This window comes from Erpetoichthys calabaricus, chromosome 12 (genome assembly GCF_900747795.2).
Source record: "Erpetoichthys calabaricus chromosome 12, fErpCal1.3, whole genome shotgun sequence".
Taxonomy (NCBI): domain Eukaryota; kingdom Metazoa; phylum Chordata; class Cladistia; order Polypteriformes; family Polypteridae; genus Erpetoichthys; species Erpetoichthys calabaricus.
The window spans coordinates 7,733,092-7,759,394 of NC_041405.2; the positions used below are offsets into that span (position 1 = coordinate 7,733,092).

The 26,303-nt window shown below is 36.3% G+C and overlaps 2 protein-coding genes across 2 annotated transcripts in view; both read left to right on the plus strand.

Annotated features, from left to right (window-relative positions):
• LOC114662259 (tapasin-related protein-like) overlaps positions 1-24,118 on the plus strand; it is a 129,209-nt gene extending 105,091 nt beyond the window's left edge. The window contains exons 3-5 of the mRNA XM_051934714.1: positions 63-395; positions 5,231-5,503; positions 22,493-24,118. Of these exons, the coding sequence (XP_051790674.1) occupies positions 63-395; positions 5,231-5,503; positions 22,493-22,500 (614 nt within the window). The 3' untranslated portion in view covers positions 22,501-24,118. The remainder of the gene's footprint in view (positions 1-62; positions 396-5,230; positions 5,504-22,492) is intronic.
• The window catches only part of LOC114661801 (tapasin-related protein-like), a 259,850-nt gene that overhangs the window by 164,993 nt on the left and 68,554 nt on the right, over positions 1-26,303 (plus strand). Inside the window, exon 7 of the mRNA XM_028815003.2 lies at positions 24,125-24,379. The gene's annotated coding sequence lies outside the window, so the exon portion shown is untranslated. The remainder of the gene's footprint in view (positions 1-24,124; positions 24,380-26,303) is intronic.

Below are 26,303 nucleotides of genomic sequence, written 5' to 3' on the forward strand. Positions count from 1 at the left end.
TAGTATTGCGTGAAATTTATTATGTCCTTCATTTTTGTAATTTCTCTTGTATTTTCTTTCAGCTACTGACACAAGATTTCAGATGTACACTCAAGCGCAAAATGTGATAAGTTCTCTAAACAGAGATGTTCTTCTGCCGTGCACCTTCCGCACACAAGGGGACTTTGTGGACACTGAATCTATAATTGTAACTTGGACACATAATAACAAGGAAATAGCGAGGTACCAAGCTGGAGATGTTCTGAACACAAGCAAGGCTCTTCTATTTGAAAGAGAACTACAGAGAGGAAACGCTTCTCTTCTTCTGAAGAATTTTCAAGTTGAAGATAAAGGAGAATATATTTGTCATGTTGTTGATGTACCAGATGAAGGCCAAATCAGAATCAGGCTTGAAGGTATTGGCATGTATTTAACTTTTTGTGGTATTTATCAGTTTTTCAGCTTTGGGTATGATGACTTCTCTTTTTTCTGTCAACACACACAATGGAGATCACTTTCCACCAGAAACTGTCAGTATGGCACTCTTGATGATTTGGCAGATTCCTTAGAAACAAAGAGCATAACAGAAACTTCAAGAGAGGCTAGAAAACAAAAAAGTTTGTGCCAATTAAATGGTATCATCTCGTACAGATTTGTTCATTATAGTTTGAAACATTTAATATAGTGAAGTTTAATTTTCATTTTGTGCACACAGAGAAGCAAGAACCATAGAAGACTAAAGAGAGCCTCCAAAGACGGAATGTGTAACATGTGCACTCTTAGTGTGCTACATAATCACCTCAGTAAGAATACATTCACTTTAGACTCTGTTGAAAGTTTTTTTTGCCATTTGTTGAATGATCACTTCTTCCATTTTAAAGAGTTTGTAAAAAAGTAAGACTTCTTGAAATGCAAACAAACCAATGTTTTATAAGTCCTAGTTTATTTCTAGCTGAAAGTAACATTTGAAGAAGTTCAGACTTACACAGGTATGTTTTTGTGTCCTCTGAGACTTTGAACATCAGAATTAAAGAGGACTGTCCTGTGGAGTATGGCCACACGTGTGTCCTGTCATTTCCTACAGATGTTCCAGCCGTAGCTTTACTGTTTGGCAGGACGTTGACTGAATTAGGTTTGCCAGTGGTGACCCGTGATAACAAGACTGTCCAATGACTATCATAGCCTGCAGTGGTGAGGTGACACACTTGTGTGCACAGGTCTTTAAAAACAAGGCTGCTTTCCAGGCATACTGCATGTTGTTGGTGACACACAATGATGTCTGTTTTGTTTGCTTTTTGATTTTTTGAAACAAACAATAGGATTTAAAGAAAATGTTTTAGTTTACCTTGAGATATTAATGGAAAAATGCAGGTTTTAGATAATGAATGTGGAATTGTGAGGAGCGTTCAGTTTTGAAGGTGTGAATGGCACATACAGTCATGTGAAAAAGTCAGAACACCCTTTGGATTATTTTTATTTTTTACGATATGTGGACATATCAAAATTTGATCTTTGTTTAAACAGCAATAACAGCATAGATAAAGATAATATAACAAACATAATGCCACATTCACATTTTGTAGTCAGTTTTATAATTAAGTAAACATAAATATAAATTTAGCAAAAAATTTGGAAAAAGTAAACACACCTCTACATTTATCACTACCTGAAATACCCAAAATTAGAATTGAGTACAGAAGATCAGGTGCAATTGGACAGAATATGATTAGATATGATCTTGCCTGATCCTGTCTTATTTAAACTTAAGACATTGTATTTGGTGTGCTCTTTGTTGTTGACGTGTGTATTGTCACCATGCTGTAATTGAATAAACTCTTAGAGACCTTCAGAAAGAAGGTTATAGACGCCTATGAGTCTGGAAAGCGATTCACATACAGTACAACATTTATTTCTATAGCACATTTTCATACAAACTATGCAGCTCAAAGTGCTTTACATGATGAAGAAAGAGAAAAAAGACAAAATAAATAAAAATTAGAATAAGGGAACACTAATTAACATAGAAAAAAAGTAAAGTCCGATGGCCAGGGAGGACAGAAAAACAAACAAAAAAAAAACTCCAGATGGCTGGAGAAAAAAATAAAATCTGCAGGGGATCCGAGGCCATGAGACCACCAGCCAGCCCCTGTAGGCATTCTACCTAACATAAGTGACCTCAATCTGTCCTCATGGTATTCGGGGTTCTCATGGAAGAAGTTGATGATGATGGTCATGTGGACCTCTGGCCTTCACTCCATCAGTGAAGGGACATCACAGTGCTTTGATCAGGTGGTGGTGGCGCAGATCGCCACCCCAGAAAACCGTAAAAAGAACAGAAGAGAAAGTAGGGGTTAGTACAGATTTTGGAGCCACCATGAAAAATAATGATAATTAATTGAATATAAAGAGCATCAGGATTAAACTATGATGAAGCTATGAGAAAGCCATGTTACAGTAATGTGTTTTCAGCAGTGTTTTAAAGTGCTCCACTGTATTAGCCTGGCGAATTCCTATTGGCAAGCTATTCCAGATTTTAGGTGCCTAACAGCAGAAGGCCGCCTCACCACTTCTTTAAAACTTTAAAACACTGCTGAAAACACATTACTTTAACATGGCCTTGAAATAACTTCACTGTAATTTAATCCTGATACTGTGTATATCCAGTTCATTATAATAACTATTCATGGTGGCTCTAAAATCTGTACTAACCCCTACTCTCTCTTCTGTTTCCTTTTCTACTCAAAGCACCATGATGTTCCAACAGTGATGGATTAAAAGACAGAAGTCTGTATGACCATCATCATCAAGTCCTTCTGTGAGAACCCTAATTACAAAGAGGACTATTTCATTTATGTTAGGTAGAATGCCCAGAGGGGACTGTGTGGTCTCGTGGCCTGGAGCCCCTGCAGATTTTATTTTTTTCTCCAGCCGTCTGGAGTTTTTTTTGTTTTTTCTGTCCCCCCTGGCCATCGGACCTTACTCTTTTTCTATGTTAACTAATGTTGTCTTATTTTAATTTCTTATTTTGTCTTTTATTTTTCTTTTCTTCATTATGTAAAGCACTTTGAGGTATCTTTTATATGAAAATGTTCTATATAAATAAATGTTGTTGTTCATGTACAGTAGTCAACAACAAACCATGAAATGTGTTGCACTGTATGATCTTTTGTAGCAGATGTCCCCAGAGAGAGATAGAAGTCCAGTTGTGATTTGATGTTCTCACTGCTTTGTAGACTTTGAAGGCACAGTATTAGTGTGGAATATAGTAAGTGAATGTCAAATGTTTTAGCAATGGCGTTTAAACCATTTGAAGTATAGCAGTTCATTCTGTAGAAAGATGAACAAATATAACATTCTTGACAGGTTGCATCATTTTTATTATTTGATTTAATCCAAACTAGGGGGCTTTATCCCGCTCGCCAACCTCCAGGCAGGCACTATACGCTAGCCACTTTGTGGCTCTGCCCCTCGCGTATGGGGAAGCGGATGTAAATTTAAACATTGTTATTTTCATGGGAATTGTTACATATGCATAATAGAACTAACTATTTTACATTCCAGCGAGTAATTTTTAGAAAAAAAATAGTAAAACATAATAAATTGAAAGAAAATTACATTTCTTGTTGCGTTAGAGGTATTTGTTGCGTTATACATTTTCTTTCTGTTTGGCTTTGAAATTAACACACAAATACTATTTTAACTTACTCTTTTACTGTAAAACTTCAGTAAAATAATATTTGTAATTAACTTTCCTTCAATATCGCATTGAATTTTGATTCCGTGTTTGGAATTACGTCGTGACAATGCAACTTATAACTGCCCGTGAGTGAATATCGTTTCTTTCTCTCTAATAAATAAACCGACTTTTTCAGATGTATGTCACTTTGATTTGTTGTCATAGTAAAAGCTATTCTAATGGGAAATTGTAATTGTTTTAATACGAATCGCATATCAAGATCTCCTTGGGTGTCTAATGTTATTCACAGAATATGTACTACATTACCTTTCTTGTTGCCTCTTAAAATTTTACATGTTAGAATTGTTTGACCAATTTTCAATACAACTAATTTTTTGAATTGCATAGCCCAGTCAGACATAAATTACGCAATAACATTACGATACATCCTTCTTTCAACAGTAATTTGGCTGGTGGAAGACTGGATGGTGTTAACGGTTGTATATATTCTACGGGATATTGTAAGTTGATGTTTTCATCTTCCGCACCATCACCACCAACTTGCCGTGTAACCGATTGACAATTTTCACATTATTTCGTTTGACTTCATCGTTTCTTGGTGCTAAGATTGCCCGTGTACTTATTTCTTCTGTTGATAACCTTCGAGATAAAATTCTTCAATAAGATTTGGACATAATAAGTCTTCTTTTATTGGGAACTTAAAGTGAGGAAATCTTAAAAATTTATAAGAGCTGAGAGCGCAGGAACTGTCTGAGAAAAGCATTCACACGAATGAGAGGTGAGAGGACTGTGGACGCGGGCCATTAACCGGAAATGGTTGAGAAGAGGACGGGACCCCCTCTACCAACTTGAAATAATCTCATGGCAATAGTCTCATCTCGTCTCAAGATTTTCTTTTATAATAAAGAGATATAATCGTGGAATACGTAGTGTAAAAATGATGAGAAAAGCAAAGCCTTTTTTAAGGTTTGGTTTTTTGACAGATTAATTTTTGTTGTGTGGTGTAGTAATACATTTTTACATGCAGAATTTTGACAACATAAAAAAAATGTCAGTTAAATTAATATCATTATTATTAGGTTGATTTAATTCTATTACCACTACAACATTCAAATTCAAGGCTTTAACAAGCTAATCCAACCAATTTTGTGTTGCAAGTAATCAGCATTGAGCAGTGACATGCATTCAAATCCGCACGATGACAAGGTGAATCACAGTTGTGCACAGCCAGTTTTTCAAATTTGATTTAATTTCATACAACTAAATACTGCTTCACTAAAAATCTTTGTTCGGAAAACACCGCAGTACTCAGATGTTCCTAGGAAATGAAAGACATACCACTGTTATCATTGTTGTTGAAAGTTGAGCAAATTATTATGCAGGCTGAGAGGGGTTCCCAAACTTTTTCATATGACTGTATTGATAGGTGCCCATCAACAGACATGCAGATGCACATCTTAATATTTATTTTGTGTGAGGGTCTGCTTTTATGGATTTTTAAGTTTGTAGCTTTGTCTGTGAAGTTTCAATACTCAGACATTTCTATCTTTACAGAGTTGCCGAAGGTGATGATTGTTCCGGACATTTTGGTGAGAGGCAAAGATCAGATAATTAACTGTATAATAGATGGACATTTCCCAGAGGAAATCAGCATTACTTGGAAGAAGAATGGGGTGCCTCTCAGAAAAACTGAAATGAAAGACGATGGTACATTCATAACAACAGAATCCTTCATTCTGAACCCTGTAGATGAGAATGATGAGTTCACATGTGAAGTGAAAGTGATGAATGAAATAATCAGCACAACGCAGAAATTTAAACTTACAGGTAAGGATACATTTCTAAATATCTTACCCAACAGGATGTCTGTTTTAGTATGTGGCGTTTTTCTTTACTTTACATCATAAAAAAGTGGAAACAGAATCCCCTAATATGTCAGCTTTAGTTTATTAGCAGCTTTTCAAGTTTTAATCACATTTCATCATCAACAGTCAACCTCACTTTAATGACTAATTTCTATAACTTTACAATTATAACCACGCACACATTTTTTCAGTACTATAAGTATTGAAGATACAGCAAGTAGTGTCTGAATCCTTTTGTTTTCTGCAGTGGGCCATCAGCTCAGCATCCTGCTAATGTATCCCTGCTGTTCAAACCCACAGATAGCCTAATATAATTTTGTTTGAATTTTAAAATAAATAATTTCTTGGTACACAGTACAGTGGAACCTCGGTTCACGACCATAATTCATTCCAAAACTCTGGTCATAAACCGATTTGGTCGTGAACTGAAGCAATTTCCCCCATAGGATTGTATGTAAATACAATTAATCCGTTCCAGACCGTACAAACTGTATGTAAATATATATATTTTTTAATTTTTAAGCAGAAATATAGTTAATTATACCATAGAATGCACAACGTAATAGTAAACTAAATGTAAAAACATTGAATAACACTGAGAAAACCTTGAACATCAGAGAAAACTAACACTGCAATAGTTTGCGCTATAGTGCTAGGACCCGACTCGCTAAAAACACTTTTTTTTAATGAGTTTTAAGCATAGGGGAAAAAATGAACATTTGAAAAATCTGTAATTTAATAAACCACCAAGAAAAGTAACATTGCAACATTGCAGGCTGCGAACCGATCACTGTAAACAGAGCTGAAAAGAAAAACAAGCCTTCTCTACCTTATGTGCTCTCTCTCTCTCGAGTGCATGTGCCTGTGTGTGTGTGCGTGTGTCTCTCTTTCGCGAGCCTGGAGCGCCTGTGTGTGTGTGTTTCTCTCTAGCGCGCTCCTGTGTGTGTGCGCGCCTCTCTCTCGTGCGCTCATGTGTGTGTGCGTCTGTCTCTCTTGCACTGCCTGTGTGTGTGCACGCGTGTCTCTCTCTCGTGCTGCCTGTGTGTGTGCGCGTGTGTGTGTGTGTGTGTGCGCCTCTCTCTCGCGCGCTCCTGTGTGTGTGCGTCTGTCTCTCTCTCGTGCTGCCTGTGTGTGTGCGCAGCTCTATCTCTCTCGCGCTACCTGTGTGTGTGTGTGTGTGTCGCACTCTCTCGCTCTCTCTCTTGCTTGCTGCACAGGAAATGCACAGGGAGAGACTGAACATGTACAAACCGAAAGGGAACCTGGCTTGTTCGTATACCGAGTGTGTGGTCATGAACTGAGGCAAAAGTTTGGCAAACTTTTTGGTCGTAAACCGATTTGTACGTGTACCGAGACGTTCATGAACCGAGGTTCCACTGTATATATTGTTTACATTTAATTTCACTTTAATTGTTATCATGTGTTTTGAACTAAAAGAACAAAAAAACCTTCAAGGTTATGATGCCACTGGGCATAAAACTGCTTTGCCATTTATTATTATTTATTAGTGCAAAGCAACAGATTTCAATCAGCTGGACACATATAGTAACCATTGAAGTAGAAACTGCCTTTTTGTACATACAGTATAGTTTAACAAATTTTTTTAAGGTTCAGTAATTGCAAAAAAACATATTTAGGAATTTTTGAAAAAGGACCAGTTTATCAACAGCCCTGTAGATGCCCACACAGACCACTGAATAAGGCCAGACAAACAAGGCGAGCCCCAGGGCAGAAAATTAATAAGAAAAGAGGAGAACTTCAGATTAAAATTAGTGGCATGATTTGGATTCCTCACCAGCCAGCTTCAAACCAAGTGCATAGCAGCTTGCCACTTTTCTATATTGGTCAGATGATCCATTGATCTACGCTGTCATAAGTTCATGGAAAGTTAGATTAAAGATAGAGGACTCCCAGATGTTTACAGAAAGTGAGTCATAAAATATCCAGAAAGAGGCTTAACAGAGATGGTACCCAGACAGGATAGAAATCAAGGTCAGAGAAGTGACAGTTGGATACATTCGAACAAAAAGCATATCCTGGAGGGCCGTCTAAAACATATAAAGTGCCAGGGGCATTTAAAGGACACGGGTGGCAGATGGGATCACCAGCCAAATGGATAGCAGTGAGGTTCAGGTGATGTACAAATTTAAATTGCGTATGCTAATAGTTGGGTTTTTGGAGGATGTTGAAATATTGTTAAGGATAGCTTTCCATGAGGCCCTGAATGAAGAAAGGAGGTTGTGCTGCCAAACTGACAGTAACGGTGTATCCAGCGGGGGCGCACACTCCCGGGGAATATGTTTGTTAGAGATTGTAATTTTTATTAAACCATAAGTGTATATGTGGTTGTGTATATAATATACACTGCTCAAGAAAATGAAGGGAGCACTTAATCATCACAGTCTAACACCAAGTCAGTTAAACTTCAAGGATATCAATCTGTCCAGTTGGGAAGCACAAGTGACTGTGAATCAACTTCACCTGCTTTGGTGCAAATGAAAATGACAACAGGAAGATAGCCCCCAAAGGGAATGGTTAATCAGGTGGTGGCCATAGACAATCACTCTCTCCTTATTCTTTGTGACTGATTCTTTTCATGTCTTGCATTTTGCTAAGGTCCTTATCACTACTGGTATCATGAGGCAGCACCTGCAGCCAATTCAGGTTGCACAGGTATTCCAGCTCCTCCAGGATGACACATCCATACATGCTGTCGCAATAAGGTTTGCTGTGTCTCCCAACACTGTCTCAAGAGCATGGAGGAGATACCAGGAGATAAGCCATTACACGAGGAGAGCTGATAAAAGGCATCAGCTAAGCAGCAGGACTGGTATCTGCTCCTTTTATGTGAGGAGGAACAGGAGCGGCACTGCCAGAGCCTACAAAATGACCTCCAGCTGGCTACTGGTGTGCATGTCTCTGACCAAACTGTCAGAAACAGACCCTATGAGGGTGATGCCATGGTGAATGTTATGTAGCCTGCAACATCATCCAGCATGACCAGTTTGGCAATGGTTCATTGGTGGTGTGGGGAGGGATATCCTTGGATGGTCTCACAGACATCCACGTACAAGACATCAGAACCCTGATTGCTGTTAGGTACCGGGTTGAATTCCTCAGAGCCATTGTCGTATCTTATGCTGGTGCAGTGGACCCTGGGTTCCTCCTGGTTCCTGCCTTGTGTGGCCAGAGTGTGTAGGCAGTTTTTGGATGATGAAGGCATTGATGCCACTGCACGTTTCACAGACTTGAATCCAATTGAGATCATCTGGGACATTATGTATCGGTGCATCTGATGCCACCAAGTAGCTCCACAGACTGTCCAGGAGCTCACTGATGCCCTGATCCAGGCGTGGGAAGAGATTTCCCAGGACACCATCTGCTATCCCATGAACATTGTTAGGAATGCATACAGGCATGTGGGAACCACAAACACAACTGAATAATATTAGGAGTTGCTGTGAGGATGTGATGTGAAAGTTTTCTTATAATTAACAATGAATACCAAAGCCTAGCGGCCTGCAAACTGTGAAAGTAAACGTAAGAATAAGCATGGTGAAACTGGCTGATGCTGTGCATTGCCAGAGTCAATGTTGCGGCAGATTCTAGCAAGGAGAGAAAAAAATGCCAAAATGATAACCTGTGGCCAGCGAAGATAACAGAACCGCTTGCTCAGTATATTGTTTGTGATGACCAATAGCTGTTGGTTGTTGATAATGTGAGATTTCGGCCCGTCCTGAATGCGTTAGAACCCAAGTACAAAAATTCCAAGTGTTGTCCACAACACAGGTATATGGTATACCGATGTATCTGTTTTCTGACAGAACGCAATGGAATAGAAATCTGTGCTGTGCTTCATTATTGTTCCTTAATCTGAAGCATTATTCATGTAGAGTTTTTCTGTTTACTGTAACACTGCAAACAAGCACCGAACATAAAACTTACATGTTGGCTTTATTGGTTTTGTGTGTCTGTGTCAATATTGATAACTTTGAATTCAAATTAATTATTTTACTGGAGCAATGTAATGTTTGCTTTTGTCTTAGAAAGACCTCATGCTGTATTTCTATCCCAATTCATTATTTTAATGTTCCATATACTCCTTATTAAAAATTTGTTCAATGGAATATCTCATCCTCACTCAGATAGATGGGTAGATATTCTTTTGAAATTGCATGTGTTAGCAATAGATTTTCACAAATTTGTGTCCTGAACATGACTATGTGTAAATAAATGTTAAAAATTTCATTATTAATTGCTACTCTAGGGTGGCTAATTAAATAAAATTCTTAATTGCCAACATTTCTTACAATAAATAATGTAGCATTTTGGAGCAATCTCTTTAATTACATAAAATATCTTTAAATATCAAAAATTGTCTTTTGAGTGGACATAAAACTGCCATGCATATAATCAGAAAAAAACATTCCTGTTGTATACATAAGGATTGGTTCTTTTCAAGGAGGCCAAGGAGATGGTGTTGCTGGAGCTGCAGGAACTGTGTAGCCCAGAGACAGCTGGACAGGGTTAGGTGCCACCACCTGCCAAAAGTCAGTGGAAGGACCAGCTGAGTAGTGGTTTGAAGTGTCTGTTTAAATTTTCTGTAAAATTTGAGCCATTTTAAAAAAAGGTGTTATAATCTAAACTATGTAATGTACCCTACTTTGAGGTATTTATTTAATTTTAAATTATTTTATTCCAAGTTATAAGTGTTATATGTGATGTTAACAGTGAAGTTGACAGTTGATGGACATAAACAAATACTAATCTTTCACTTCAGTGGTACTGTCGAATACTAAAAAAAACAGGTATCGGTACTCTTACTCGGTTTGAGAAAAATGGTATAGTTGCTTTCCTAATGTATAATTTTTTTTTTTTTTTGCTGTATTCTCAAGAAAGCAGTTGTGGGCAAATCTGTGCATTTTCTGAGTGCTCTTAAAGAAGAGACGTATGTACAGTATTTAAATACTCTTTTATTAATTCCTTTTGAAATGGGTAACAAATATATAGATATTTGTGAGGGAACATTATTTTGAGAGTAGTGCCCTTATGATTGTACTATTTCACAATCTGTTTCATATTTGATAGTAACTGCTTTGAGAATGACTACTTAGTGGTCTCTGGCACAACTTATTGTATGGTGTAGCTGTCATAGCTTCCATGCCTGTACTTTATAAGTGAAAATATATTTCTGTAATGTTTGAATGAGGAGGATGAATGGAAGAAGAAAGGTCCTGTAGAATGGTAGCAATGAAACATCATGGGCATAGAAAAGATGGGACAGGGCTCTGGAGAAGAAGTTGACCTGGGTGGAGATATGGTGAGCTGAGCCTCAGTAGATTCAATTCCTCATCCAGGCTGTGTATGATGTGCACCCCAGTCCATCTAACATCTATATGTGGAGTAAAGTAGACACAACAGCGTGCCCACTATGCTACAAATATGGATCCTTGAAGCATAATTTCAGTAATTGTACGAAGGCACTTTGACAGGGAAAATACTAGTGGTGCTATGATCAACATTTAAAAATGTAAGAAAGCCATCCGTGAGGAGGTTAAATGGACCAAACAGGTCTTTCCATTGGTAAACAGGAAATCGGCTTCATTAGAGCTGGTGAGTAGCTGAACCTCCTAGGCAAGAGATTTGTAGGAATCCTGTCCTGTGTAAGGGATTGGCAGCTGATAATGGACCTAGAGAGACAGCTTGAAGTTCCACCAGTTTATTGCCTTCACCTCTGAAGACAACAAACAAACTGGAGCTGATGGTCCCATGGGAAATTGTAGGGATGAGGTTTTTAAGAGAAAAACTTACCAAGTGCGTTTGGTCAGCTGGTCATCAACTGAAGACAAGGTGGCTGGAGAACAAGGTGCCTTCCAGTAGACATAAGATGCAGGGGCTTTACAGGCGGATCCTTGGACAGAGCTCTTAGGTCATGAGCGTTGAGGGAGAGAGGAAGAAAAGAGCCATCACCAATGCCACTAATGACACTGAGATAGTCTCTAGATGAATGTGACTCAAGAGAGGAGAGCTATGAGTCTGAAATAGTCTGTTTGCTGTCTTGTCACAAACGGAGGGAGGACTGATCAGTCTCAGCTGGGTCACCTGGATGAAAGTGTATGGCGCTGAAAGATGCGAAACACTTGAAGAAACCAGGAATATCACTAAAGAGGTCATCAGAAGCATTACAAGATGTATTTACTCAGTACGCTAGTGATAGTAAGTGGGTTAGAATTGTAGTGAAAAAGTGCAATATGCAAAAACTTTATTTCAATATAAAATATGTATATCAATGTTACTAATCACACTTGGGTATTGTAGCAGAGCAAACTGAAATATTCACTATAAAAAATATATAGAATAGTCAAAGAGCATAACACGTGACTACTTATGCTAATGATTTGTGTTTAAATAGTTATCTTCAAGTAGTAGACAATTATGAGTCCAATTCTGCTGTCTGGAAATTGGTGTGGTGTTGTATTTTTGTTTCACTATTGTAATTCAGTCTTTTTCTTTTTGCACAGGTAACTCCCTCAGCTTGGCTGGAATTGGAAACATAATTTTATCAATTATACTGATACTGATCCTGATACTGATAGCTTTGTACATTTGGTATCACAGAGGAAAAAAGCTTCATATGAAAGGTATGTATGTGTTTATGTCCTGATTTATATTCAGAGATCTTCTGTGTGAATGTTTAACTTCTCCTTGATATGTCATTTTCAGACTTTTATTTATGAACAACTGTTTTTGTTTAGATTTTAGGAGAGACATTGTTCTTTTAACTGATTTATACCAATTTTCATAAATGACAACAATTTGTTACATTTCTAAAATATGATTGTTGCTTAACTGTGCTGATGTTTATAGGCTCAGATTAAAACCAAATAGCTTATGTGGTGATGCAGGGAGCCAATTTGGGTAATGCTATGTTTTCTTAAACAATTTCTCTTAAAGAAAAGTTGATCTGAATGATCTAAAATATTTTGCTGGTGCATAGAGTGGACTCAAGAAATGTTCTATGCCCTCAATAAATATATGTACAAAAACAATGTGCTGTATTTAAATTTATAAATACAGTATAGAAGTGAAAGTCTGTGATACGGTTTGCATATTTGTAGCTAGAAATCCACAAAGGGAGACGATGAGTCACATATCTTAAAATAGTTTTTTATTCTTAAGCTTTCAACCCCAACCAGGAGTCATCATCAGAGGAAAATGATTAGACATACAGGAATAGGAATCAAAGGCAATATATAGCAAATGAGGAAGGGGGGAGTGGATTAATAAGGTGGGGTTTTGATACAGTATATATGTGACAAGTTTGGAAAACTGTGGGCTTTATTCTAATAGTGTTAATTATTTCAGAATACTTCTTTTTTAAATGACAGCCCCTTCAAAATAAAAAAAAATAGCAATTTGCATTATGCCACATTTCCATTTGCATTCTGAACAAGTACATCAAATATAAAACCGTAGAAGACAAAGGAGCAAATTCCTCTGACACTGATTACTCTTTTTGCTTCAAACGAGTTTTAGAGTCTGTACGTAAATACTTGTGCTTAGTTAATACAGATGTGGCCCCATTCTTCATAAAACATGATTATTGCCACTAAAGAAAGAGCATAAATGTCTCCAATCTGCATGATAATACAGACTGCAACAACCTGATGAACATGATTACATACAGTATTATAAAGCAAGAAACAAGAATATTAGAAATTTTATGGTTAGTCCCAGAAACATACAGGGCTGGTGGTGGTCAGACCAAACTGAACAGCTGCCAGTGGAATTCTGGAATTACCTGACATCCTGTGTTTGTTATTTGACATTGATAACAGCTCAGAGGTCTCTGGGCCGCATCATAGTTTATAGAAATTAACAAAGGATGTAAGGCATGCTTCATTCAGAAAAAAATATTTTTTTAAACATTATTACCATGTTATAAATATTTTAAAATATTATTCTTTAAAATAAAGATGCATTTCAAAATGGATATGCAGTGAAGAATTAAGATAGCTCAGATTAAATGACAACCATTACACACATTAGGACAGAGATAAAGATGTCCAAAATCTGTTTATTAATATCTTCCAAAGTTACACAAATTTGAAGGCATGTACTAAAATAAATAATAATAAACATACATTAGCTATCACAGTTTCTTTTCCTTAAATGTGTTGCTGTTAGCAATAGTTATTAACAGGGTACTTTATTTGTCCACTAGATGGTGCACTACACTCAGGATAACACCAATTGCTAGAATGTTAAAACTAGAAAGTATTTACTCAACTTAAATAAGTAAATTATTTTTAACATATAAAGTCATATGAAAAAGTTTGGGAACCCCTCTCAGCCTGCATAATAATTGACTCTACTTTCAACAAAACAGATAACAGTGGTATGGCTTTCATTTCCTAGGAACAGCTGAGTACTGCAGTGTTTTCCGAACAAACTGCCCACATTTATGCACCTGTCTAATTTTGTTATGATGCATATTACATATTTTCTGTTAATCCAATAAACTTAATGTCACTGCTGAAATCCTACTTTTTCCATAATGCATGTCATATATTAAAAGGAAGTTGCTACTTTGAAAGCTCAGCCAATGAGAAACAAAAATCCAGAGAATTAAGATGGGTTCCCAAACTTTTTCATATGACTGTAGATATATTATACGTGCAAAAACTGTAATTCCAATACAAACAAAATGGGTGAAACTCCAAATAGCGCCTGTTCAACCACGCTTTAGTTTCTATGTTTCTGAAACTTTACTGAAATATTACATATCTTCAAATTACGAACTTAAACACATCAACAATATACAGTGCATCCAGAAAGTATTCACAGCGCATCCCTTTTTCCACATTTTGTTATGTTACAGCCTTATTCCAAAATGGATTAAATTCATTTTTTTCCTCAGAATTCTGCACACAACACCCCATAATAACAACATGAAAAAAGTTTACTTGAGGTTTTTGCAAATTTATTAAAAATAAAAAAACTGAGAAATCCCATGTACATAAATATTCACAACCTTTGCTCAATACTTTGTCGATGCCCCTTTGGCAGCAATTACAGCCTCAAGTCTTGTTGAATATGATGCCACAAGCTTGGCACACCTATCCTTGGCCAGTTTGGCCCATTCCTCTTTGCAGCATCTCTCAAGCTCCATCAGGTTGGATGGGAAGCGCTGGTGCACAGCCATTTTAAGATCTCTCCAGAGATGTTCAATCAGATTCAAGTCTGGGCTCTGGCTGAGCCACTCAAGGACATTCACAGAGTTGTCCTGAAGCCACTCCTTTGATATCTTGGCTGTGTGCTTAGGGTCGTTGTCCTGCTGAAAGATGAACCGTCGCCCCAGTCTGAGGTCAAGAGCACTCTGGCGCAGGTTTTCATCCAGGATGTCTCTGTACATTGCTGCAGTCATCTTTCCCTTTATCCTGACTAGTCTCCCAGTCCCTGCCGCTGAAAAACATCCCCACAGCATGATGCTGCCACCACAATGCTTCACTGTAGGGATGGTGCCAGGTTTCCTCCAAACATGACGCCTGGCATTCACACCAAAAAGTTCAATCTTTGTCTCATCAGACCAGAGAATTTTCTTTCTCATGGTTTGAGAGTCCATCAGGTGCCTTTTGGCAAACTCCAGGCGGGCTGCCATGTGCCTTTTACTAAGGAGTGGCTTCCGTCTGACCACTCTACCATACAGGCCTGATTGGTGGATTGCTGCAGAGATGGTTGTCCTTCTGGAAGGTTCTCCTCTCTCCACAGATGACCTCTGGAGCTCTGACAGAGTGACCATCGGGTTCTTGGTCACCTCCTTGACTAAGGCCCTTCTCCCCCAATCGCTCAGTTTAGATGGCCAGCCAGCTCTAGAAAGAGTCCTAGTGGTCTCGAACTCTTCCACTTACGGATGATGGAGGCCACTGTGCTCATTGGGACCTTCAAAGCAGCAGAAATTTTTCTGTAACCTTCCCCAGATTTGTGCCTCAAGACAATCCTGTCTTGGAGGTCAACAGGCAATTCCTTTGACTTCATGCTTGGTTTGTGCTCTGACATGAACTGTCAACTGTGGGACCTTCTGTAGACAGGTGTGTGCCTTTCCAAATCATGTCCAGTCAACTGAATTTACCACAGGTGGACTCCAATGAAGCTGCAGAAACATCTCAAGGATGATCAGGGGAAACAGGATGCACCTGAGCTCAATTTGGAACTTCATGGCAAAGGCTGTGAATACTTATGTACATGTGCTTTCTCAGTTTTTTTATTTTTAATAAATTTGCAAAAATCTCAGGTAAACTTTTTTCATGTTGTCATTATGGGGTGTTGTGTGTAGAATTCTGAGGAAAAAAATTAATTTAATCCATTTTGGAATAAGGCTGTAACATAACAAAATGTGGAAAAAGTGATGCGCTGTGAATACTTTCCGGATGCACTGTACTTTAAGAACAAACAATTAAATTCCATTTACTTATATAGATATATACATATATATAGATATATAGATATGAGAGAGAGGGCAAGATAGATGATTGTTTTCTTTATTTTCTGTATTGTTTTATTTTCAACTTTTCTGAGGGAACATGCAAGCTCTACCTCACTAGGAAACCTACTTTTTCCTTTCCACCTTCCTTGCTTATTGATTGCATAGCAGAAATTAAATCCTGGTTTTCTTCAAATTTTCTTAAATTAAATAGTGACTAAACTGATGTTCTCCTCATTTGTGCAAAATCAACATTATCCAAAACTGATCATTTTTCCTTTGTTATTGACAATTCCTCTGTCTCCCCTTCCCCACAGGTGTCATCCTTGACAGTACTTTATCCTTTCAGTCCCACATCAATAACATCTCCCGGTCGCCATATTTCCACTTGCGTAACGTTAATTGTATTCGCCCCTCCATCACTCCCCACACCACTGCTCTCCTTGTTCATAGCCTTGTCACTTCTCGTCTGGATTATTGCAATTCCCTTTTCTTTGGTCTTTCTCGCAAATCTCTTTATAAGCTTCAACTGGTCCAGAATTCAGCTGCCCGCATTATTACTAGAACCCCCTCTGTTCACCATATCACTCCTGTGTTGTAGCAGCTTCACTGGCTTCCAGTTAAGTTCTGCATTGAATTCAAAATTCTTCTGTTAACTTTTAAGGCTCTCCACAGCCTCGTCCCTCCATATCTGTCAGATCTCCTCCATGTTGCCATTCCCTCCCGCACCCTTAGATCCTCTTCCTCCATCCACTTGACTGTCCCCTTCGTCCGTCTTACCACCGTGGGGAGCACAGCATTCAGTTGCTCTGCTCCTCAGCTCTGGAATTCACTACCTTCTGAGCTTAGAAACAAAGAGTCATTCTCACTTTTTAAATCTAAACTTAAAACTCATTTGTTTAAGACTGCTTTTTCTCTTTGACTACAATTGCACTGTCAGATTTTAAATTTTTTATTTTTTGTGTTTATTTTATAATGTGTGTTTTATCTGTTGTTCGGTGTCCTTGAGTCTTTAGATAGGCGCCTACGAATAAATAAAATGTATTATTATTATTAATAATAATAATAAGAATTTAATTGTACTTTGTACTATGTATACATGACACTAAACTGGACTTTTACCTGCAAGCTCAAGAAAAGAACCATTGTTTTCAAAAAAGTAACTGCTGAAGAAGAATATTCAGAGATTTACAGCAGAGTAAAAGTGACATAAATACCTCAGGAAATAGTGCAGCACACCTGCATGAGAAACCTCTTCCTTTGCCCTGTGCCCATTTGTTGCTGTATACTTTTGTGTATCTCTCCACAGAAGATTCTGTAAAGGACCTATATTAATACATAAAATATTTTACTAGCCCTTTCATGACTATTATTATTGCCATAATTACTAGCCAGATAGGTAATATATCTTTGTCTAACACACTTTCCCCAATTTCGTGTGTATGTCTTATGTCCATGGCAGAGAACAATGATCGATTGTAAATCAAAAGTATTTACCATATTTTAAACTGAAAGATCTAATTTTGTAGTTTGTAGCACTTTTATTTTTTAGAGGGAAATTTATTGAATCAGTTCATGTAAAAAATGGAAATAATTTTTAGTAAAACTGGAAATTCCCTTGAAGTTTTGTTCAAAATCTAATGAGTTCTAGCATTTCATTGTAATAATGACGTTTATTTTATTGGTTTAGCATTCATAAGTAGTGATGAGGGAACCCTGTAGAGTTTGCTTTGTAGTGAGTTTGGTGAAATTGAGAGAACTCCCCTGAACATGGGGACAGAACAACTGAATTAGTTTTGTGAGGTTTATAGTGGTACAGTACTCTATAGTGTCCCTGAGGCCTAAGAAAGTATCTGTCAGCTATGCAGGACTAATTATTGTGGTTAAAAATGCAAACTGAGCTGCTGTGATAGCCACAAATAAAATACATCAAATAGTCACAAACTAGACACAGGTAAAAACAATATTTCATTGTGCTCACAGAGTTCCCGTGTTCGGGGCACTGACTGGCCATGCCATTACACATTTTTTGAAGCTGTGCTTCGACCAGCATACCGCTGCTTGGCGATATCAATGCGGCTGTTTACATTTTTTTTTCCCACTCTTATCTATGCAGATGCTTTGCACTTTTTTCTTTGATCAAGAATATAGAAATACCTTGTAAATAGTAATAATGCTTTAGTTTTTATTATTATTTCACAGCTAAATGTGAAAAGAGCAAACAGACTGAGGAACATGGAGAAATCCTGACGCTGACTGGTAAGGAAATTCTTATTGGGTTTGTTTGTATTGTAATGAGAACCTACTGTTGTTAAATGAAATGGATAGTTCTGGGTGTTTCATTTTTTAGATTGTTAAACATGAAAAAGTGTATTAAAAAAGTTACAGTGCCTTGCCAAAGTTTTCATCCAACTGGGTGTTTGTCCTGTTTTGTCGCATTACAATCTTGGAATTAAAATGGATTTTCGTTTGGATTTTATGTGATGGACTTAACAGTATAGCCCAAACTGGTGAAGTGGAATGAAAATATAATGTGTGTAGTAAAAACTGAAAAATTTTGAGTGCATATGAATTCATCCCCTTCGCTTTAAATCCTCTAAATAAGATCTGGTCCCACCAATTAACTTCCAGAATATTTAGTTGATTAGGGTCCACCTGTGTGCAATTAAGTGTCACATGATCCGTCACATGATGTCTGTATCAATAGACCTGTTCTGAAAGGTTCACGACTCTGCAACATCACTAAACAAGTAACTTGAAGACCAAGGACCTCACTAGACAGGTCAGAGACAAAGTTGTGGAGAAGTATAGATCAGGGTTGGGCTATAAAAAAATACCATTAAATCCATTATAACAAAATGGAAAGAATATGACGCCACTACAAACCTAATGAGAGAATCAGGAAAAGAGAACATTAATCAGAGATGCAACAAAGGATAACTCGAATGGACCTACAAAGATCCACACTGGAGATTGGAGTTTCTGTCCATAGGGCCACTTTATGCCATACACTCCACAGAGCAGGGCTTTATAGAAGAGTGACTAGAAAAATGTCTTTTCTTAAAGAAAAAAAAAAAAAGAAAACACATTTGGAGTTTTCCCAAAAGCATGTTGTGGAGTCCCCAAACATATGGAAGATGTTTCTCTGGTCAGAGGAGACTAAAATTGGACTGTGTGGCCGTCCTGAGTAATTCCCAAACCCAACACTTCCCATCTCCCCTAGAACACCATTTCCACAGTGAAGCATGGTGGTGGCCGCCTCTTACTGTGGGGATGTGTTATATCAGCAGGGACAGGAAGTCTGTTCAGGTATGAAGGAAAAATAGATGGCACTAAATGCAGGGCAATTCTTGAGGAAAATCAGTTTCATTCTGCCAGAGAATTGAGACTGGGACAAAGGTTCACCTCCCAGCAGGATAATAAGCCTAAATGTACTGGTAAAGTCACACTGGAGTGATATAAAGGGAAACATTGAAATGTCTTGGAATGGCCTTGTCAAAGCCCAGACCTCAGTGTAATTGAGAGTCTTTGGCATGACTTGAAGATGGCTGCACACCAACACACCCCATATAAGTTAAAGGAATTGAAGCAGTTTTGCCTTGAGAAATGACCAAAAATCCCAATGACTGATATGCTAAAACTAATAGAGACATTCGCTGAGAGACTTGCAGTTGGAATTGCAGCAAAAGGAGGCTCTACAAAGAATTGACTTTGGAGGGTGAATAGCTGTGCACACCCGGGATTTCTGTGGTTTTTTTCTTGTCTTAATTATTGTTTGTGTCACAGTAAAAATATATTTTGCTCCTTCAAAGTGTTAGGCATATTGTGTAAATCAAAAGATGCTAACCCCTAAGAATCCATTTTAATCCTGGGTTGTAAGGCGACAAAACAGTAAATACTTTTGCAAGGCACTGTACTTAAAGAAAGGGAAGTAGGTCACTTCAGTGATTTTAATACTGCACACTTTGGTAAAATGTAATATTACTTTATGATTCTCTGTTTTTTGACTCATGGATTAATTTTGGTTCATTATTTTGTGTTAATAGTGTTTAATATTGTTATGTTTTATCGTTTTATTAATGTCGTCATTTTTGTCTTGCTGAATTCTTTGTTCTTGGCATTGATGCTTGTTGCCAGACAGAATTGATGGTGGTGATACATGAGATGTTGTTCTTTTGAGCAATTATTTAAAGGATTGCTGTGGTACTGTTTGGATTAAAAAAAAATAAAATGATGTGAATTTGCTTAATTATTTAAGGAAATTTTTTTAAGAAAAACAAATTTTTGCACTTTGTGTTTTGTTTGGATTATTGACTCTGATGACTGTTTCTCTGTCCTCCTGCTAAGAGGTCAGACTTTATTGTTTTTCCTCAACTTTTCTTTTACGTTGTTCATAAAGATTTATCTTCAGCTCCAATTTCCCTTCTTTTTCAGTATGAACATCCCAAGTGGTCATAACAACTCATCTTTTTTAAAATATTTAAATTATTACACTGTGGAGCTCTTTATGACATGACTCAATATGATGAATAATAAATTTTGGATATTACACAAGGCACAGGCATAGTAATGAAATTTAAAAGATGGCAATTTTTATTTGAGGAAGCTGCACACAAAGCACATAGTGGTGTTTGACTTTGTGGATAGCGTTAGTACCTTGCGTTATACAACATTGAACAGGGAAGAAGAGCTCATTTACTGTACATTAACCAAAGTTCCACAGCATTTCTCAAATACTCGGGTGGTGACAGGTGCTGGGTGGAGAAAGGACCAAGTGGTACTGAAGTGAAGCTGTCTTGTTTAACACACAGCAGCTATCATATACATCATCAAACTGGCCGACATACCTACCACCTCTAAATAGCTTTAACAGAGTGGTCTTTCCACACATTGTGACACAAGGTATGCTTCAATGATAGTTGTCACACGCAGCATCAGACATCCGTAGGGGGAAGACAATTTCACATTAAAAATTAATGATAAGTCTGGTATCATAATATACAAAAATGATAGATAGATAGATAGCATTTTATTTGTCCACAAGGGGAAATTTAGCATAGAAATTTAAAAATGAATGCTTTGTGTAACTGAAATATAGATATAAAATAAAATGCAACACTACAGAATGTGAGAAAAATCACAAGGTCCCACCAAGACTTAAAAGCATAAAGTGTTGTTTTCTGGTTGAGCCCTTCTTTAATAAGTCTTTATCTTCTATTCTGGAGATGAATCGCTAATGGTTCAATAACCATTCTGTAGTTTTGCATTCAAATTCAAAGTAATCCAAGTTCATATTGTTAATACACACTGAGGTATCTGGAGTAGTATAAAATAATTTAGTCCATGCAGATATACTGGGGCCAAACCCAGATTTGTGGAGTATGTTTAATAAATAACATTTGATAGAGTCCAATGTTTATTTGCTTTTTTTATTTTCAGAATCCAAGGTTATTAAGGATTCTGCAAATGAGTATATTAGACAAAAAAAAATGTTGAAGTTTGGAGACTCGAGTGTCTGTGTTTAATAAATCCAGCTTGATACTGGGATATTGCTGAAAGAAGCACTTTCTCAGTTCTTACAGTTAAGACATTCGCTAGAATCTTAACGGCATTCTTCAGCCATACAATTAGTCTGTATGATGCACATTGTATAAAGTCCTTATTTTTACATATAAAAGACAAGTATTTGAGGCTTACCAGAGTGTCTTGGGTTGAATTTTATTTTCTCTAGCTTCTGTAAACATAGCTAACATTAAAGGGGCTAACACACTTGAAAACGTCTTGTAAAATTCCACCTGAAAGACATCACTTTTTTCTCTCTCCTCTGAGTTTTTGTAATTATGAAGTTCTGAAAGACGCTGAGGTTTATCAAGCTCTTCTGTACTGAGAGTATTGAGCTGTGCTATTTGTATTTTATCGATAAAAGCTTAATCCTTGAGTTCTTTATACTTATTTATTACTTATTTATACTTACTTATTTGCATTGTCTCTGCTATTGCATTGAGCTCTTCCTCTTTATGGGTTTGTTGAGCTAAGACCTTATTGGCTTTGTCTCCATGTTCATAATAATGATGACATGACTTGAAAATAAGCTGTTCATTTTCTGTTGTTGTCAAATGATTGACTTCTGATAGTAGAGCTGACTTTTCTCTGTGGACTACCTGATTTGGTGGTCTCACGTATTCACGGTCAGTTCTGAAAATACCCGTAGTGAGTTGGGGTAACTTTTTAGTCTCCACTATTAGTTTTTCTTATGAATTCTTACCTTGGTTATTATTAAATGTTCAGATTAGAACAGAGTGATCCCATAATATTATATAATTTAATTATCTTTAATTGCTATCATTTTTATATCATATTTTCTTCCAAAAGCTTCCATTGTGCCAAGATTTTCCATTTTCTACCTTTTTACATTTCTTAGGTTTCTTATTGCTGTGTTTTATTTGTCTTTTTTTTCCCTCCATGTAGATGTTTGATGTAACGTGACGCAGCTCTGATGTTCTACTCCTGGATACTTTACTTGATGAAACTCCTGCCTCGCTGGACCTCCATACACCTCAGAGCTCTTAGTGTAACCTGTGACATTCTGAAGTGACAGTTTGATTCTTCACCGGTCTGTGAATGTGCCACACTTTTAGTGTTCTGCTTGCCATTATTGTTGTGGATAATAATGAAATAAGGATCCTGTACTGTATGTTCAGTGTTCTGTGATGACTACTTGGCAACTTAAAATTTCATTCATAACAAAAAAAAATATTTCTTATTATAATATCAACATTTCCTTGCTCTATTTTTAAAAAGAAGAGATTTTATTTTGTTTTCTATTTGTTAATGTTAGAGATTGAAAATAAACCAAAACTGAACAAAGATTCTCTTTAACAGATAAGTTCAGTATTTTTCAAGTTATTTTTCACAATCATGGTGTATATTAATATGCCACATAAAATTGTCTTCTAACGTTTTGTTCAGAAACAAAAAGTAAAGTAATAAGGAGAATATAACTTGGTGGATTAGGAGGGCGAGGTTTGTCATAATTCTACCCACAACGACGGCTGTGAGCAGACAAGTGAAAAGGAAATGTATTCTGACCTGAAGAAAAATAGGACCAAGAATCTGTGATAAAATAATCATTTCTAACTTCTTTCTGTTTTCACAAGAATGCCTCATAAACACCAAAGGCATATTTTCTTAAATTGATATGTTTGCTGCTTCAAAGTAGACGTATTTAGTACATTTTAAGGTTTTTTCATTCATCTGTGGACTTGTGTACCCTCCAGCCGCATTGTGAGCTTCAAGAACAGGCAACGTATTTTTAAAACTTATATATTAAAAAGAAACCACTTCACTTTAGAACACAATTTTATGTGGCAAATTAATATGTACCATGATTGTGAAATGACTTCAATGTGAAAAATACCAAACTTATGTTTTAATTCAAATATTGCTGCCTCTTTATCTCAAAAGTCAAAAGCTATTAACTATCTCCTCACATAACATTTGTAAATATATTTTCCTTTATCTCAGTGTACATATAAGAGCCATTCACTTAGTATATCTTATGCCTTTGCAGCATTTTTTAAATTTTCTGATCATATCAGCATCTCAAACACTGGTTTGCTGTATTAGAAAATGTATGTTTTTCTAAACTGAAATTTTAGATAAATCCATTCTGTCCAATATTCTTAAAACTTGTTTAAAAGAATTAACAGAACTTTACTTAACCAAAAGTTAATGTAAAGTATAATAATCAATTGAAGGCTAATAATACTCTTAATTTGTATGAATACTGTATATAAGTTGTGTACAGCTAATTAGACTCTTTATATGTTTGTTTTTGCACAAAACACTTTTGCACTAACTGTGTGACCTTAACTTATACTACTGTGTGGAAGTCCATTATCTGGTCCACACAGTCCTTAGTGGAATTCCTCTGCTTCTTCTTCGTCTTTTTTTTTTTTTTAATTTTTATTCATTGTATAATAATCCAGTTGGAAGAGTGGTCCTATTGTTCAATTATATTTGTAAAAGTCAAACCATTTCAAGTATTGTGTAGCAGATAAAGCCACAAAGCTACATCAGTGTACTGTTACAATATAGGAGGTGTATTTTTCCTACAATTCAGGGCATTTTTCAAAATTTCTAAGCATATTTTTTATAAAAGTATAGCTAACGAAATAATCTGCTAGAAAGATGAGTGTAATTTTAATTAGGGTACCATTCAGTTTAATGAACTTAAAAATATGTTTTCTTGATAATTCATATTAAAATCATGTAAATTAAAGTATTTTATCATATACACAAACTCCTTCTATAACACCCCCTTCTATTCATTCAAACAAAAACAAAAAAAAACAAGTTAAATATTAAAATAAATGCTGGAAACACTTCAGATCATGTACTACCTCTATTAGTCACTATAAATATATTATTATTATTATAAAAGTAACAAACCCTAACCAAAGGGCTTTGTTTGTTAATCATCTCTGTGTAATATAGCATACCACAATAACTTCACTTTAGTGACTTAAGTAGGAAATACCAACTGTGAGGATCACATACTTCAGTACAAAGCTTATACACCATAATTAATACTTAATAAGACCAAATGAAGCTCTCATATTCACAAGTCATTTATCAGCTTTTAATGTGCCACACTTTTCTCAGATGAACAATCACTTGACTGATTCTTTGTAAATGTTATTAAGGTCGTCAGAGTCCTTTTGTTACTGTTTTCTTACACAGAAGTATGAGACTAACACATGCGTTATAGCTCATACTAAAATGTAAAGTTTTACCAAAGTGCCTTATTGTAATATTGCAGCAGGTACATATTTATTTCTAACCAAAGTACAGTTTGGCCTCAACCTTTTGATACAGTAGAGGACATACATTTCTAGAATAGTTTATGCACTCTTTGTCATTTATTCTGTACTCTTATCTATATAACTTTACCAAGTGAAGGCAATGACAGTCAGTTTGTGTGTTCAACAGCTTCACCACTGCTTGAGGTTGGGTTTTATTATTTGTAAAGACCTGAAAAAAATTCATGAAGCATTCTAAGTAATTGAAATTGAGACCCTGCCATTAAAAATGAACATTTCAAGTATTACTATATTACTGTAAAATCAGATTTGTTCTCTTGATGCGTATTTGTTAAATCCCTAAAGTGTGAACAGAGTTCTAATTTGAAAGAGCGTCAAAGTTAAGGGAAAATGTTTCTGTTCTTAATCTGTCATTTAGTGGTCATTTTTATTTGCCAGTCACAGAACAACTAAGTAAAGCTGAACATCTTACTTTGAGTATTAACAGAATTCATGCTGTTACTTATATTGCTCACAAATCACTTGACTTTGTTATGTTTAAAAGGAACTCTTTGTTGAGATGCTAGTAATGGAAATGGAAATGTGAATGTTTTTAATATAGACTTTGTCTTTTTCTGTGTTCATTTTTGTATCTTAGTATTATTATTAGAGTTTTTTATTTGAAGGTGTTATCATAAGAACATTTTCTTACAGTTAAAACAGATCAAAATTAGGAACTTTTTCTAAAATATACATTAAGATTTCATACATATCCATTTTTATTCAAAATATGTTTTAAATTGTTGAACTAAGCCAAACTATTCATACTATTAGGGTGTTTGCCCAAGACCATCAAGAGATGATGACATTTATAATAATCAGGTGATGGCCTTCCCTGAAAGTTTGTTTTGTTTTAATGTATAATCATGAAAAGGGCATCACTCTTTTTAGCAAAGCATAGAATCAAGTTTTAATTCAGAAAATAGTAAGTGCTGGTAATCCCTTCATTTGTCTCTTTGGACTTTTACAAGATGATTTTTTTTTATATATACACTTTGTTAACTCCGAAAGACAAATGGTCTTTTATATGAGCCTTGGTATAAATAAACCAAAGAAAAGCCAGAGTTATGTCTTCCTATCCTTGCTGTCACACTGTGTCATGCACTCTGACTGGGTGATGGTGGATTAGGCAAAGATTACAAAGGTAAAAATCTCCAGCCAGTGTTATCTACAATATGTGGAGAGCTGGGATCAAAGCTCAGCCGTGTAGGATTGTCTGCCACTGATGATGATACATCTGATGTCAGTTAAATATATGGCATGGGTGTGCGTGTGCGCAACATTTGTTTTGAAATATTTGTATATGATATGGATAGTAATTTCTGTTTGTTTTTGTTTTGCAAAGATTTTTAAGGTAGAATTATTTGTATGAAATAATGTGGAAAAAGTGCTATTATGCTGACTTGTCCCTTTATTGT